This window comes from Ascaphus truei, unplaced genomic scaffold (genome assembly GCF_040206685.1).
Source record: "Ascaphus truei isolate aAscTru1 unplaced genomic scaffold, aAscTru1.hap1 HAP1_SCAFFOLD_163, whole genome shotgun sequence".
NCBI lineage: Eukaryota > Metazoa > Chordata > Amphibia > Anura > Ascaphidae > Ascaphus > Ascaphus truei.
Window position 1 is genome coordinate 716,694 of NW_027454521.1, and position 18,162 is coordinate 734,855.

Sequence of the window (18,162 nt, forward strand, 5' to 3'; positions counted from 1 at the left end):
GCGGTACGCCCAATGAGGGCGGACCAGCTCCGTGACGGAACTGGCCCGCCCCCTGACGGAGCGCAGGGCAAGCAACCGCAAGGCCAGGGAAAGACAACGCTTTCCCTGCGCCTCAGCACGCAAGCGAAGAGCCTGGACGAGGCCTTAGTTAGGACGTGATCTATTATCTTTTTCTTTTCTTTTTTTTGTAGGTTGAACGCACAGGAGAAAAATATTTTTCTGTAAAAGTTTCGCCAATGAAAAATAAACACGGTAATAAAAAATGCCCCCCTCCCCCGCCATTCTCTGCCTTTGTATTGGATACAGATGTAGCCAGTATTACTATCGCCAGAGCTGTGTGAAGAAAAGCAAAACGCTGCGGCTCGGGGAACGAACCGTAAAAACCATGGCTGCTTTCAGTGGGTTTATTCTACCTGATACGACCAAGGCTGCATCTGTATAGTAATGTTTGGTAGATTGCTCAAGGACCTTGTAGACAAAATTGGTTGATTTGGAAACCATTCACTGAAAAATCTGATATCTGTCTTGTCCAGTTGGTTGTTTAGGAACTGCGGTCTCTTTTATGGTGAGAAGCAATGTGCTGTACTGTACAATCAATGGTGCATTAACTTTCATTTATGTGAATGGAAGTGACGTCACTGTTATAATGGTGCATTACTTCACTTCACAGAGGGTGTGTCATTGCAGATGGAAAGCTTGTGTGATCTGAGTTAGCATTATGTCAATGTTTTGTCACATTGTTACATCATGACAGAATATATTCACTAGCCCCTATTCTACAGCATACGTAACAGAACATTGTACATCTATCAAAGATCTCGCGGCAAACCCGGCTGGTTTTTATTAGTTTTGGGGAGTTCCCCGGAGCTGAATCTTACTATATGCTGGTGCAAATTACTGGTATAAAGCCTCCAGGGAAATTAAATGTCCGTTCAAATCGCAGGCCAATAGGAAGCTGGAATCATGGCCATTTAAATCTCCTGCTTCCACAGCGGTAACTTCACCGAAGGTATGTCTGGAACTAGGAGGTCACAGAGCTGAAAATAATGCAGGTCATGGGACTTGTCCAATCCAGTTACAAAAACAACTGCAGAATAAATACACAGTGTTAAAGCTGAACAATTATTGACTTTTTTTAGATCTTTAAAATGTAATTGATAACGTTATAAATTTTCATTTTCCAGGTAACAGAGAAGATATTTCTCTTGGATATCTTGAACATAAAAGTACCAATGCTTCCCGTTCTTTTGCTTCTCCTCTAAAAGTCTCCATTGCCACACAACTGAAAAGATTTATTGGTAGACACAATAGACAGTTGGCGTCGGATAGTACAGCAGGAGCATGTAAGCAGACACTTTGTTTTACGGAAGGGGAGGACAGTGAAACAGATAAGCCAGAATCTGTGGACTGTAACGACTCTAATTTCTCTGAATTCGGGGATGTCACTCTTGCTGACTTTTATCCGAATATGATACAATTTTTCAGCAGACTGATGGAAATCCAAAGCAAAAAATATGCAGCCGTTAATGTACTTCAATACTACAGATGCAATGTTTGGTACGCTAACAAGCACAAGACAGATCTTACCAGAGTAAAAAGAGAGATTCCCACATCCAGGCTTTCAAAGTCGCTGCTGGGCCCAATTTCTAAGAAAGAGAAAGCGTGTTGCACTGTTAATTATGAGGCAAATTCCCACATGCCTTGGAGACCTGAAGATACAAGCGATTTGAACAATTCCGGTATTGCTGAACGTGGGCAGAGGAGCTTGTGCTCCAGAGATCCTTACACAGAACAAAGTCTTCAAGTTGCAAAGCCGAATCTACTGCAAGCTTCTTTTTTGTCACATACCCTTCCCACAGACCAGACTTTTACTAACGAAATCTGTAATGAGAGCGGCATCGCATCAAGGCCAGAATGTTTGCGTAAAAGTGACGCATGGTTTACCAGATGTGTACTTCCATGTTCTTCATTATTGGGTCCAAGAGAAAGCTATCAAGTTGGTGAATCGCCATCAAAACTGTTGTCTGCGGCGTTGCTGAATCAAAGGAAGCTGGAGAATTGTGAGATAAAGTCACCAGCACAGACTTCTAACCATGTAGGGCTGATTATGTGGCCCAAAGAGATTCAAGGCACCATAAGAAGAAGGCATTCTTTTTCCACATTTCCTATAGTGAAAAGTCCTGCTAAAACCAGTTCAGAACTTAAAACCGTGTACAGGAAACTAGTTTTAGGGGATCCACATCCGATGTTTTTGCCCAGGCGAAGAATCCTAAACGCAATTAGCCAAGAAACGCAAGTATCAGAAACTGTAAATGCTCTGATCAATTCACCAGTGTCAAGCAGACGTAAAAGGGCAGCAAGTGATGATCTGTCTTTTTCAAAGCTTAAAAGGCACAGAAGTATACCAGAAAGCCATATGTCGGGTGCATTGCAGCCACAATCTTATTATATAGCAAACCGGTGTCCCCAGTGGGAAAGGACTGGCATGACTGAGAGTGTTTTCGAAGCCTCGTACAATGGCAACTCTAGTCATTATCCAGTAAGTCAATCTGCCTTTTTGGTCTTGCAAATGTATTTTACTGTTATGGTTCTAGAACAGAGTGCATACTGACTAAGCCAAAGTCTGTTTTCTAATCTTCCTCCTGGATATAGTGCAGTGTATGGGTTCTCTCCCTCCCCACCCACCTTATTGAATCAAATCAAAACTGTAACTCTGATCCTTTGTTCCAAAAATACGCTTTAGTTGAATTTTAGCCATTTGAGCTTTTTGGAGTAGAACGGTCCGTGAATGCCAGTGCCTGTTACTAGTCTCTTTGCCTCAGCTTGCAGAGCTGGGATCTTTTTTCACTTTGTAGGCTATCGTTCTGTGCAAATTAGTGCATTAGAAAGTTCTGCTGGATCCCACTTCAGAGCTGACTGCAAATTGCTCTGAAGTAGTTTTATAGCAACTTGTAATTGTGTGTGTCTGCGACACTTTCTCTCAATCTTCTCACTTGGGCACCTTAGCTAGGCTATTGGCTGGTTATATCCATCACACATTCATATTTAATATAATTGCACACATGCTTGGTAATTAATTTGTTATTCCTAACATTTGAGTTGTCCTGAGAAGATTGTTGAGAAAAACTGATTATAGTGAGTGCAAACTTTTTTTGAAGTGAAACTTCCTTAGTGGCACCTCATTCGTGATGGGGCAAAAAAGAATTGTGGAGACAGAAATGAAACGGATGTGACGTCAGTGCTGGCAGTTGAGGCCGGGCTGTGTTCTGGCTCAGCCCGACCCCAACACTGACATCACACCCGCTCCACAAATCAGATCGCCGCCGGCGCCGCTCCTAATCGCTCCCCCCCTAAGCCCCCTCCCCCCCCCAGCCCCACCCCCCCCCACACATCGTGACAAATGCGGCGCTCCTAACGGCCGCTGCCATGCCGCGCATGCGCAGTTGTGACGGCGCCGCTGATTCCCCGCCCGTTCCCCGCCCATTGATATGCTGCGCATGCCCGGTAGTCATGGCGACGCTCGAGACGCCATGACTCTCCTCACAGGGACACTGAAGCCCACACTGCTCCCCGGGGCTCTATGCAGGCACTGATCTCCTGCGGCCTCTCCTCCCGGTGCATGCCCCGGCCGAGGCATAGAACTGCTCCGGAAACGGGGGGGGAGGAGGGGGGTGATGAGTGCGCTGCGTCCCCCACGTCCCCCCACAGCACCATCAGAAGCCTCCGAGTTGGCTCCAGCTGACGATGACGCGCTTCTCCCTCTCCCCCCGCCGACACTGCCTCCATCTCCTCTGTGCCGCGATCTGGTAGGAATGGGGGGGGGGGGGAATGCTGAAAGGGTCTGGGTGCAGGGAAAGGATAAGGGTGCTGGGGGGAGGACAAGTGTGCTGGGGGGAGGACAAGTGTGCTGGGGAGAGTCAGGAGAAAGGGGGGCAGGACACACACCACACACACACACATACATACACACTGACACATACACACTGACACATACACACATACTGACTCACATACACACACACTGACTCACATACACACACACACATACACACTGACTGACACACACACTGACACACACCCCCACACACTCACTGACCCCCTCCCCCACACACTGACTGACCCCACCCACTGACTGACCCCCCCCACACACACTGACTGACCTCCCCCACCCCCCCCCCACACACTGACTGACCCCCCCACCCCCCCACACACTGACTGACCCACCCACCCCCCCCGTCACTGACTGACCCCCCCCACCCCCCCCCACACACTGACTGACCCACCCACCCCCCACACACTGACTGACCCCCCCCCACACACTGACTGACCCACCCACCCCCCCCACACACTGACTGACCCACCCACCCCCCCCACACACTGACTGACCCACCCCGCCCCCCCCCACACACACTGACTGACCCCCCCACACACACACTGACTGACCCCCCCCCCCCCCCACACACACTGACTGAACCCACCCCCCCCCGACACACACTGACTGACCCACCCCCCCCCACACACTGACTGACCCACCCACACCCCCCCCCACAGTGACTGACCCACACACTGACTGACCCACCACCCCCCCCACACACACTGACTGACCCACCCCCCCCCACACACTGACTGACCCACCCACCCCCCCACACACTGACTGACCCACCCACCCCCCACACACTGACTGACCCACCCACCCCCCCCACACACTGACTGACCCCCCCCCCCCACACACACTGACTGACGCACCCACCCCCCCCCCACACACTGACTGACCCACCCACCCCCCACCCCCCACACACTGACTGACCCACCCACCCCCCCCACACACTGACTGACCCACCCACCCCCCCCACACACTGACTGACCACCAACCCCCCCCCCCACACTGACTGACCCACCCACCCCCCCACACACTGACTGACCCACCCACCCCCCCACACACTGACTGACCCACCCACCCCCCCTACACACTGACTCACCCACCCCCCCACACACTGACTGACCCACCCACCCCCCACACACTGACTGACCCACCCACCCCCCCCACACACTGACTGAACCCCCACACACTGACTGACCCACCCACCCCCCCCCACACACTGACTGAGCCACCCACCCCCCCCACACACTGACTGACCCACCCACCCCCCCACACACTGACTGACCCACCCACCCCCCCACACACTGACTGACCCACCCACACCTCCCCGCACACTGACTGACTGACTGACCCACCCACACCTCCCCGCACACTCACTGACTGACCCACCCACACCTCCCCGCACACTGTCTGTCTGACTGACCCACCCACACACACCTCCACGCACAATGACTGACTGACCCACCCACCCACACTTCCCCGCACACTGACTGACCCACCCACCCACACTTCCCCGCACACTGACTGACTGACCCACCCACACCTCCCCGCACACTGACTGACTGACCCACCCACACCTCCCCGCACACTGACTGACTGACCCACCCACACCTCCCCGCACACTGACTGACTGACCCACCCACACCTCCCCGCACACTGACTGACTGACCCACCCACACCTCCCCGCACACTGACTGACTGACCCACCCACACCTCCCCACACACTGACTGACTGACCCACCCACACCTCCCCGCACACTGACTGACTGACCCACCCACCCCCCCCCCCCCACACACTGACTGACCCACCCACCCCCCACACACTGACTGACCCACCTACCCCCCCACACACTGACTGACCCACCCACCCCCCCCCACACACTGACTGACCCACCCACCCCCCCCCCCCACACTGACTGACCCACCCACCCCCCCACACACTGACTGAACACACACTGACTGACCCACCCACCCCCCTACACACTGACTCACCCACCCCCCCACACACTGACTGACCCACCCACCCCCCCCACACACTGACTGACCCACCCACCCCCCCACACACTGACTGACCCACCCACCCCCGCCCCCCACACACTGACTGAACCCCCCACACACTGACTGACCCACCCACCCCCCCACACACACTGACTGACCCACCCACCCCCCCCCACACACTGACTGACACACTGACTGACCCACCCACCCCCCCACACACTGACTGACCCACCCACACCTCCCCGCACACTGACTGACTGACTGACCCACACCTCCCCGCACACTGACTGACTGACTGACCCACCCACACCTCCCCGCACACTCACTGACTGACCCACCCACACCTCCCCGCACACTGTCTGTCTGACTGACCCACCCACACACACCTCCACGCACAATGACTGACTGACCCACCCACCCACACTTCCCCGCACACTGACTGACTGACCCACCCACCCACACTTCCCCGCACACTGACTGACTGACCCACCCACACCTCCCCGCACACTGACTGACTGACCCACCCACACCTCCCCGCACACTGACTGACTGACCCACCCACACCTCCCCGCACACTGACTGACTGACCCACCCACACCTCCCCGCACACTGACTGACTGACCCACCCACACCTCCCCGCACACTGACTGACTGACCCACCCACACCTCCCCGCACACTGACTGACTGACCCACCCACACCTCCCCGCACACTGACTGACTGACCCACCCACACCTCCCCGCACACTGACTGACTGACCCACCCACACCTCCCCGCACACTGACTGACTGACCCACCCCTCCCCGCACACTGACTGACTCACCCACACCTCCCCGCACACTGACTGACTCACCCACCCCTCCCCGCACACTGACTGACTCACCCACACCCCCCCGCACACTCTGACCCACCCAAACACTGACTGACACACACACTGACTTACACATACACACTGACTGACACACATACACACACACTGACTGACACACACACACACACTGACTGACACACACACTGACTGACTGACTGACATACACACACACACACTGACTGACTGACTGACTGACTTACACACACACTGACACACATACACACAAGGAATTCACACTTAGTGCAAATAGCTAATACATGGGATGTGTGCCGAGCACGCGCATTCTAAGTCAAATTTATTTGCGTTTTGTAACTGAAATTGTATTTTGATTTTTAATTAAAACATCACCAACACAAATACAATTTCTGTGACAAAAGTCAAAGAAGTTTCACTTACTATGCGCGTGCTCAGCACACACAGCTTTTTTTTTTTTTTTTAATGTTGCAGTGGTCTCAATTTTGTACTTTAAACTGTGAAGGGCTAACAAAGTTGAAGAGACAATGTTATATTGCTTAATCCTTATTGCATCGCCAGTTTACATTCTTAAGTCGGACGGCACGTGCTCCTAGAAAGTATGCCAAATTTCCTGTTCTTTTGGTGACCGGTTTAAATTCAAATAATGTTTATTAGCAATGTTTAGTAGTTAAGGTAAGAAATAATAAGTCTGTGCTTTGCATAATATAGAACTATTTGATTTGCAGAATGAATATCCTGCTCTTTCAAATCGTACATTATCTCTGAGTCCAAGTGCCTCTGGTAAGTTGTTTAGAACACTTAGCAATGTATTTCATTATCAATTTGCAGTGCAAGTTCATTTTACAATAATTTGGTGTACTCTGGGTGACAGAGATTTGGGAACAAGTACAGAGAAAAACAATCTTACCTAATTGATTGTCAAATCTGTAGTTAACCTGTTGAGAAGCAGACTTCACACACGTTTTGAATTATTTTTGAGTATGGAACGAGTAGATATACTGACATATTTATGGTATGATGACCAAGAGAGAACATCGATATAGGAAGGTGCAGTGCAGCAGGTTTTCTGTTATAGGTATTATTTTGTTACTCATCACAGCACAGTTTTCTCTTGCCAACTTACCTATGATATTATCTCACTTCAAATGTGTATTGACTGTCTAATTCCAATGAAAACAACATGTTTACAACAGAAGTAAATTACGACAGCCTGTCATTCCTATGACCAAATCTCGGTATATGAATTTTCATTCTGCTTCAAGGTTCTTTGGCTCAGAGGGGATACAGCTGGAGCCCAAGAGGTCCCAATACTTGGAGCTCACCTAGAAGAGTACAAAGGACCAGTAACTTCTAAAAAATGGAACAAAGGATTTAGTAACATAAGCTTTCTTCAGTACTCCTTAGTTTAATTTGAAACCTGATTTAGCTGTTGAGCAGCCAGTAAAAATCCATGTGTTTTTTCATTTCTTAACTATTTGTTTGAAAGCATAAATGTGCATTGTTTCTGTTTTTTGTTTTTAAAGGCACAATGTTTAGTATCAAATCCTGGTTTGGCTGTTGTTATTACCATCACAGTTTGGTTAATATATGGAGTCGTGATAAATGTTCCTGTAAAACATGTCACGAGAGCTGAATGTCAGATGTAAAAGAAGTACAGTACAAGCATAAATGCAACTGTACACATTATATTATCTCTCACCACATTTAACATGCATTCCAATTAGGGAGTGTTTACCGCATTCTCGTCCCTGAGCACTTCACTAATCTGCGGGTAGAGAATTTCTCCTATGGAAAAAGAGTACAATAGAAAGAAAGCCATGTTGATAAATGTCACGTAGATGCTTGAGTGTATGAAAGGGATCAACCACAAAACGGGTCTCTAAATACCTTTACAAGTCTGTAGGGGAGTGTCTTGATTGTTTATCACTTTCCCTTGACCGGGGACACATTTATGACCTGAAATCGAGGACTTTCATTTATTTCGACTTTAATCAGAGTATAAAAGACTCCATAAGTCTCTCCAAGTACTTAACCAGCACCATCATATTCCAGATAACCCCTCAGATATATACATATTAAATGTAATTTGTGGGTGAAATTAATGTATCTGCAACTGGTTACATGTAAAAATGTGTAGAATATCATTATAACAACCACGTACATTGGTTTGTACACCAACACATACTGTACAAAACATTTAATTCTTGCTAGCCTGTAGTTGTAAAGACATACCAACCCCATGGTAACTCCATTTAAATCTGGTTTTAATGGATCCTTTGGAGAGAACGTCCTTAGAATTGCAAATCTGAGTACACGCGATCCGTCTTGGTCGCCCCAGCTGTCATTTTCATATAAAGAATTAGAGAGCCGGCATTCCCTTATATATTTTAGTACATGGGCCTGCACTTGGAACCTAAGCTTTTGACACAGACGCAAGGCAGAACTTAACCAGGGTATTAACCTTACTAAATGTGTTCATCATACCGCACACAAAAGCAATATTTACTATATTGTGACTATATAAATTCAATTGAATAATAATTAAATGTTGAATCATAATTATTACTCCAGTAACTATATGGGGCAGACTTTGTAGCAGGCTTTCCAGAAATAACGAGACCACACACCAGGCAACCTGAATTCCAAGATGTATTGCAGGTAAGTGGTACAAACACCCAACGTTTCGGTCCTACAAACTGGACCGAAACGTCGGGTGTTTGTGCCACTTACCTGCAATACATCTTGGAATTCAGGTTGCCTGATGTGCGGTCTCGTTCTTTCTGGAAAGCCTGCTACAAAGTCTGCCCGGTGAGGATACTTTTGTCTATCTGCTTATTATGGGACAAGCACCTACAATCACTTTTATACACGAGAATGCCATCTGTTCATATATATATATATATATATATATATATATATATATATATATATATATATATATATATATAGTCAATCGGTGCTAGAGGTATCATATGGTTCTCTTGGTGGCTCTAACAGGTTGTGGTGGTCCCTACTGACATGTCCTAGCACTGTGCTTGAGCTCAGAGGGATCGCGAGACTGAGATCCGTGTTCTGCATTCAGTTTCCATCCCCCCTACGCTCCTCACATTGAAGTGGCAGTTGTGAAGTGGGGGAAAAATAGCCAGGGCGTGGCAGGTTCTCTTGCACTCTCCTAGGGGCTGAGGCCTATTGTTCATCAGGATTTTTACTGTTTCCCTTATGGAAATATGCAGCCCAGAAGACTCCCATTCATACACAAATACTACAGTATTACTACCAACTCTGACTCCAGTTAGGCATGTGGTGTATTTCTGTCTCTGTGCCGCACAGATTGTATTTACAGTAACTAATTTCACGTACATTTTGCTGAAGATGGCATCTCACCAGAGCTTGTAGTAAATAATACATTTGTAAAGCGTGGCGAATATTTGGAAATGTCACTAATTATTTGTTTGTGGCGGAAGTCCCAAATTGACCAGTTTTGCTCATTTGTGTAACATTTTTATCTCCAGTCGCGACATTAAAATAGAATACGTAGAACCTGCCAATGTATAAACTGTTGAAACTTCTCTTAAGGGTTAACGTGAAAGTTGTGTACATTCTAGTTATGATAAATTAAGTTAACCACATGCTCCATAGATCCTGGTAGATTAGTGAATGCCAGATATGGGGGGGGGGGGGGGGTGAAGAAGTAACAGCATTAGAGACCCCCTGTATTTGTCTTTTTCATCTCTTTGTATTTGTGAAGAGTTATGGGATATTAAAGATTTCTAATATACTGCTCTTCTTTTTAGCATCTACAGGAAATTGAGCTACAAGTAAGATATTGACTCGGCTGCTGAGAACTGCAAGATCATTTTTGAAATATGTATATTTTTGTACTGATTCATGCTTAAGCAATCCCTTTGCTGGTTGCATTTTATCCTAAGAGTAAATCATTAAAGTCCTTTTAGGTTGCCTACAAATGTAGGCAAATCTAGCATTCCTGGAGCCACGGCAGAAAAAAAACAAACATCCCTAGGCTCCAGGGAAGGTAAAAGCCACGGCTTCCTGTGGGAGAGGGTTCATTCCTTGTATCTGTCCCTAGGCACTATCGATGCCTGCTGCCGGGGAACGCTGTGGTCACAAGCCTGTGGCTTTCCTAGCTTATAGGTAAATTTAGTTTAGCTACACCTGTATTAAGCATCTGCACATTTTACAACGGGAGTCCACAGCTGTACGTCTCCAGTTTCTGCATTGTCCCTTATGTAGGTGAAGGTGGATATTGCTCTCCATCGCCTATCTCCCAGGAGCTATAATACGCACGTGAAAATGTTGTCATAGAACTCAGTTGGTCATGTCATGAGATGCGCCGTAACATCACGGAATCCAACATTTCCATTCTTGACGCGTATTTCGTGTGCCGACTGAGAATAAACCTGTAAACCTTTTGTGTGGATAGGAAGTCCCAGCTATATTACTAACGTGTTAAGTGGATTTGAAATGCAGATTTGGGGAAATCTGAATTCGCCGCATTTTATCCTTTTTTTACTTCCAATTAGCAAGTAAATTCAGTTGAGTTGAAAAGCATGGTTTTAATGTTAGGATACATTTTTAATCGAGGCAATTGTGTAACTGATAACGGGATATTCCTGTAATGTACATGTTTTTTTTTTATTTTAACTGCCACTTAGTGTGTCTAGTTCAACTGTTTCTTAATTGTAAAAACATTTCTATTTAGATCCGTTTTATCCAAATGTAATACTTATTTTAAATATTGTGGCGATTCTTTTCTTTTTTTTAAATTTTTTTATTATTATTTTAAAACACCGATTGCCCAGTTATACAAATACTATGGAAACCTCAACATTTATGCTGAAAGATGTAAATATTTTCAACAGTATGGTTGTGTTCACTAAACCTGTATATGGTTACTTTTATACAGTATTTGTTCAATGTAATGTTTTTGTGAGTTAATATTGTGGAACTGTCATTAAACTTTGTGGTTTACTATATAAAATACTTCGTCTTGTATAGTTATTGTTTTTGTATGTCCAGATTTTGTGAAAATATTCATGTTCTCAAAAAAAAGCAAGAAAGTTATATTTCCTGAAATTGAAGTTTACTGCACGATCCTAACACACTACACCTGTATAGCAAGTCCTCTACTATACGTTCTCACCATATATAAGGCCAGCATTTAGCAACAAGTCACGTTCATTCAACACTGAATGATGCATAAAATATACCTGGCTGTTAGAGGGCATACTTTTTACAATAACTTGTTCTCCTTGAATTATTCTAAGGATTTTGTATTGGGTGCAAGAATGTAAACTGGTTTGGCATTCCCTTCCGTAGGTGTAAAATGTATTACTTTGCCTCATAATGTATTGTTTTTTTAATCTGTAGCCTGCCTTTACATGCACAATCCTAGTTTACCAAAACATATATACAGCTCAACCCCATTATAAGGCGATCCGTTACAACGCGAATCTGCTTATACCGCGATGCAAGCGTGGCTCCCACTTTTCTTATTTATGAATACTTAACACGATTATTGATATCTTAAATACTTTATTGTACAATGCATACAATTATACATTATTTCTAACGCGATCTGCTTATAGCGCGATGTGATTCTTTGGACCCCAAGAAAAGCGTTATAAGGGGGTTGAGCGGTATAATGAAAATGTAGCAATGAAATGGTCTTTGTTTAAACAAATGTAATCAGACTTTAAAACATGTCTGCTTTAACTTCTTTTAAGTAAAATTTTATTTTCATCAAGGACCTCTTAATGAGGGGGTGGGAGTCTTCTCAATTACGCATTCAATCTTTAATTGCCAAGACCTTGATTTTTCTTGGACCTCTAACCATAACATTGAAGAAGGTGTAATGAAGGGAGCTTTGCTTGTGCTTATTCATTAAGGCTTGATAAAGATTACTTTGGTACAGTAACTGAAATGTCAAATATTAATGTTTTGAGTGCCTGTTTCTGGTTTTCATATTCTTTTCATAGGCAGAGATACTAGGGTTTAGTTAATCTTGAAATTCCTTTCAGATTTAGCAGGTCAATCAATGTCAGACTGTTCTTGGAACAACCAGTGCTGTGTCGTCATGGTTTTAGTACAGCAGTGTTATTTTGTTGATATGTGAACCTTCAGTTGCTTAGGTACTTGCAAAGAATATTACTATATAAGTGGTAACACAACCATTATTGTACATAGCATCCCCTGGGGTTACAGATGGGACAATGGGGGTTATTAATTCATCTGTAATGGCACCATCGAGTGGAAATTGCCATTGACATCCATGGGAGTTTGTGTGCCATAGTGCCTCTATCGGCTCCATCTCAATTGAATGAATAACACCCAATATGTATTTTGTACACTCCCTAAGCAAAATAAGTGGTTTGACGTAAACTTAATTAGAGAATAAACAAATATATACAGTATAGATATAGGCAGCAACGTTAAAAATTCTAGGGAAATTACCTCTGCGCTGGGCTGTGATCGTGCTTGGCCGCACTTGAGCCGCGGTCCACCACGTGATGCACGGGGAACTTGTATCGCGCCTCATCTGTATATAGATCTAGGTCATACACTTTTCATTGATCACATCATGGGTGAAGGGGATCAGGATAAATATCTAGCTCTGGGTCTTTTCAATATTTGACATTCTTCTGAAGTTTTCCAACTCTTGACAAATATACACAATGTTGGTCAGAGATACGAAGTTTAACTTGGGTGGATATTCTCTTTGTTTTTTATTATAACGGATGCAGTTCTTTAATGCGTGCTAATATCTGTTCCAAATCTACCCGTAATCTTTCAGGAACCCTATACAAAGCAACGTACAGATTCCTTTTTATCTACTTCTAAAACTTGTCACAATTTTTGTATAATCTTGTAACTTTGACCCAGTTAATCGAAAAATCATAAACTCCCTCGACAAAATAATTAAATCAATGCTTCTCATTGATTGTAGGTGGACTGCAAATATTATAAATTTTACTTCAAGTAGCTGTATACCACAGTGCATTTATTTTCTATCACCACTGAAGATCTAATGATTAGATTAGTTTATGCTATATTTACGGGTATTATATATACACCGATTTTTATTGCTAGTGTTTATTTTTATATTTATCACTAATGTATCCACCTTTAATATTTATACTGGTTTGTTTTTGTTAGTTTTTTATAGCACACAGTGCATTTTATGCGATTTTAGTATTGATTATATCATTTTTCTAACAATAATATCATACTATTAGCCGTTTTCGATTGTGTGTTGAATCAGCAGAGCTGATTCCAGTCTTCTTTGAGCTTTTTTCGCCGTGTTTACGTGGACTTTGCCCTATAAAACTGGCTATGACACATCAACCAATCAACTCCTGAGGAAGTCACGCAACGTGACGAAACGCGTAGAGACGCGGTGACGTCATCTCAGGCGGGCGTGTGGGAGGAGGTACTGTGTTCTCGTTACCTTTCAGCTGCTCTGCCTGTATTTCCAACGGTGCATTACAGAAGGAAGCTCTTTTGAGCACTTGAAACGCTGCAGGGCTCGTGGCAGGAGTCAGATGCAGCTACACCAGATGCACAGTATCACTATGCCCCCCACCCCCCCCCTGCTCCTGTAGATGACGCCCCATACAGTTTCTCTCCAATGTACATGTTATTTTAACCTTTTGTAAGTGTATCTCCTAAGGACACTCTCCTTAATAAATTTACCCATTTTTGTACACAGTTACGCGCTATGAAGCGTGTGCTTTTTTTTGTGTTATGTATTAAAATATATTGAGAATTAAAAAAATATATATATATATATTATATACATATAACCCCTCTTTATTTTACCTCAGATTATATGGCCTATCACTGAGGTGGGAGCCTGAGTCCTATGGGTTATTGTTTAATTCTTATAGTGTGAGCTACATGTTGTGTGAGACTGTAGTGACAAGATACAACACAGTGGTAATGAATTATAACAATTTTTATATTCTCATAGCTATAATTTGTGGTGTTGCATATCTCATATGAATTAGTACGGTGACTTAATCTCAGAATCACTCCATACACATATTTAAGCAAACTATACCAACAGTGCGAACGCTGTGCAAACAAATAATAACTTTTATCTCTGTCTGGCCTCCCAATCATGGGGTACTGGCCTGTAGATCCTGGTGCGCTAGCACAATCGTTGCAGCTCATAAACTGTGTGTGTGTTGCAGGCCTGGTGCTTCATAAAGATCAAACTGATGGCAATATAACTGCAGTTTAAATCCTTTGTGGGTTAGCTCACCCACTCCAACCTGGTGTAATTCATGCACAGCCGGGCTCCCTAATCTCTCTCTGTAGTAGCCTCACTCCCTCGGCTCCCTTTCCAACTGTCACTCCACTGGCTAAGCACAGTCACATGGTCCAGTGGAATGTAATTCTTAAAGGGGCCATGTCCTGTGCTGATAGCAGATACAGGGGGTTACAGTAGTATCAATCACAAAATCTGAGTGGGAATCAGGTAGTCCATGTGTAATCCCAAATAGTAAAGTGAATCCAAGTTTCCTCCGTGGATTAGTCTGAGTTACTGGTATCCTCTGAGAACATATTGAATGGGTGAAATGACATCACAATACCGTGCAGGTCATAGTACAATGAGTAATGGAATGGAGTGTTGTTCTAAGGTTCTAAGGTTTCTATGTTTCTTTATGAAGTTCAGATGCATCAGACCTTGACTCAACAGTGATTATCCCTGAAGCCTTTCATATTCTCTCCACACAACTTTCTGCTGAGGTCTGTCACTTTTATCTTACTTATTTATGGTACCAACGTCTCCGTCTGCTGATGAAGGCCCCATAGCTGACCAAAACATTGGTATCATTTCTTGACCACAATACAAACTTTTTTGATTCACTCAGTGTGCTGTGTCCTTTATCCAAGTTCCTGCCTGGGTATTGTACGGTATATATGGTTAATCGTAGATACATGCTGGGCTGCCAAGAGTGAGTTCGGGCCCCGGTGAAATGTTTTTTTCCGGGACACTTAGCAGCTCTTTTCTCTCCCGCACTTAGATGTGTGGCCGCCTCTTTGCTTACGGCCTCCTTCTCCATCTGAACCACAGCGTAAAATGACGCCGCTGACGTCACCGTGACGGTGTCGCGTTGCCATGATAACACGACGTTCTGATGTCATTTAATACTGCGGTTCAGAAGGAGAAGGAGGGCGGCAGCAAGGAGTGACAAATAATGATACTACCGAGAAAGCGAAAACATGCAATATAGTCGGGTCCCGGGCCCCCTTTCAGACCCTGTTAATTTGTACCAGCTTCTCCCCCCTTTTCCTTTGTAGTGGTGTGTGTGCACATTTTAAGTTTTGGTGGGTGAAAAAGGCAACAAAAAACCTCCATCGTTAGCATATAGCCAATAAAGAATATCACTTGTGAGCACAATCACATGTCTTAGACAGGTCTACAAACCTGCCTTTCACCATTATCATCTAGCATACAGTGCTTCCACTGCAGCAAGGGATTCTGGGATATGAATGTGCTCACAAGTGATATTCTTTATTGGCTATATGCTAACGCTGGAGATTTTTTGTTGCCTTTTTCACCCACCATGACTTAAAATGTGTTAGGTAAATCCACCCAGCCTTGAAAATTGCAAAGCCAGTACAACAAACCTCACATTGATGAGACCCATTAAGGTTGAAGCATGTCTGTGCGTGGTTTGACTGGCTTTGCATCTAATCCCATGCTGTGCGTAAAAGCTGTGTGAACAGCAGAGCATTTGCTTATATGGGGTCCATGTAAATGGATTTCAGGCAAAAGGTGACACATTGTGTGCTCATTTGCATGTAATTTCCCAGAATCCCTTGCTGCAGTGGAAGCACTGTATGTTAGGTGATAATGGTTGAAAGGCGGGGTTGCAGACCTGTCTAAGACATGTGAATGTGCTCACAATTTATATTTTCATTTGCTATATACTGTGTGTGTGTGTGTGTGTGTGTGTGTGTGTGTGTGTGTGTGTGTGTGTGTGTGTGTGTGTGTGTGTGTGTGTGTGTGTGTGTGTGTGTGTGTGTGTGTGTGTATCTTCCAAATGTTTACTAACAATGCAGTTGCCCACAAGATGGGGACATTTGAGAATCTCTGCGCTTTACTGCATATGGACCCCATTATTATCTGTTGCAGCAATGAAAACTTGAAATAGATTAATAAACTATACATAAGAATTTTTGTTGTAAGTGAAAAATTATAAACTAATCACCGTAAAAAAAAAAAAAAAGAAGAATTGTACTGACTGTTAAGCACCCCTTCCTATAACTTTCATCACTAAGCTATGAGATAAAGAAAAAAGACACAATGGGAACCACAAAAAAAAGTGCACAGACAGGCACCTAATTCAGATGTGTCCCTTAATTTTTTTTTTTAATATATACAAAGGAGAGCACTGGAAAAACAAAATAAATAAACACAGATTTTACCAACAAATTAACATGGAGAACTGGATTCTTCAGGTCCTTAAATATAAAAAAACATATATAGGTTATTTGTAAATTCACACAGTGGTTCTTCCAGCATCTTAATATATTCATATAATCCAGCACATGTATATGTACTTGTTTATATATGAAATCATTTTATACAAAGTTATCTACAACCATTTTTCCGTATACTGCACTGTTCATTTTTAGTAAGTATTACAGTCCTTCCAAACGAAGACCGATACAAAACAGTCTTATTGCAATATATTTACTTCGCTTTGGATGTGTAATCAAGGCTGGCATTATTGAACGCTCTTTTGTGCAGTTGTATTCATGTTTCACACTACTGCAAACATCTTTACCAGTGAGATGAAAGAGCTTTCAGCACACTCATTTTCTACTACTACTGTAAGACCTAAGGAAGGTCCCACAGTCAGTAAATAAGGCTACTAACAATTGGTCATGAGGGATCTGTGCTTGTACCTTTTCTCATCTCAGTACTAAAAGAATCTAGAGGCCGTTGACCTGTTAAAGTGAGCTCCCTATCATGTTTTCTTTCAACATGCTTCCTTTATATTCTTCTTGTTTATTGCTCAGTATATTATTTTCGCAATTACACTTTTTCCGTTCGTGGTATATGCCAAGTACAGATGATGCAAGTACCCCAGATCATATTAAGCACAAAAAAATCCCAGTCAGCAGATCACAAATTCTGCTTCGGGTGGGTCAATCAGTTTGATTTTGGTCCTCTGTAGATATGTTTCTTGTTTTATGTATAGCCTGGCCTTCGGCAGCTATTGCTAATTCTGGGCCTTTCCTCTGTCAGTCCTGTTAGAACGGGCAGTGGAAAGGTTCATTCCTTCAGTTAGCCTGTTTGTGAGTTTCAGCTCTGAAGTATTGTAGCAATATTCAGAGGCGGGCCTAAGCAACCTTTGAGCATGTTAATCCAAAGGGTGGATATGGGTTGGAACACCCCCGGATGT

General features: G+C 44.3%; 1 protein-coding gene and 1 long non-coding RNA gene across 2 annotated transcripts in view; both read left to right on the plus strand.

Moving 5' to 3' along the window:
- The window catches only part of LOC142476634 (uncharacterized), a 34,709-nt gene extending 32,321 nt beyond the window's left edge, over positions 1–2,388 (plus strand). The window contains exons 7-9 of the mRNA XM_075581847.1: positions 192–252; positions 1,185–2,345; positions 2,384–2,388. Of these exons, the coding sequence (XP_075437962.1) occupies positions 192–252; positions 1,185–2,345; positions 2,384–2,388 (1,227 nt within the window). The remainder of the gene's footprint in view (positions 1–191; positions 253–1,184; positions 2,346–2,383) is intronic.
- Positions 2,389–2,429: 41 nt separating this feature from the next.
- Positions 2,430–8,068, plus strand: LOC142476632 (uncharacterized). Its single transcript, XR_012791856.1, has 3 exons — positions 2,430–2,539; positions 7,450–7,504; positions 7,987–8,068. It is a non-coding gene; the product is annotated as an uncharacterized LOC142476632 (long non-coding RNA).
- Positions 8,069–18,162: the final 10,094 nt, after the last annotated feature.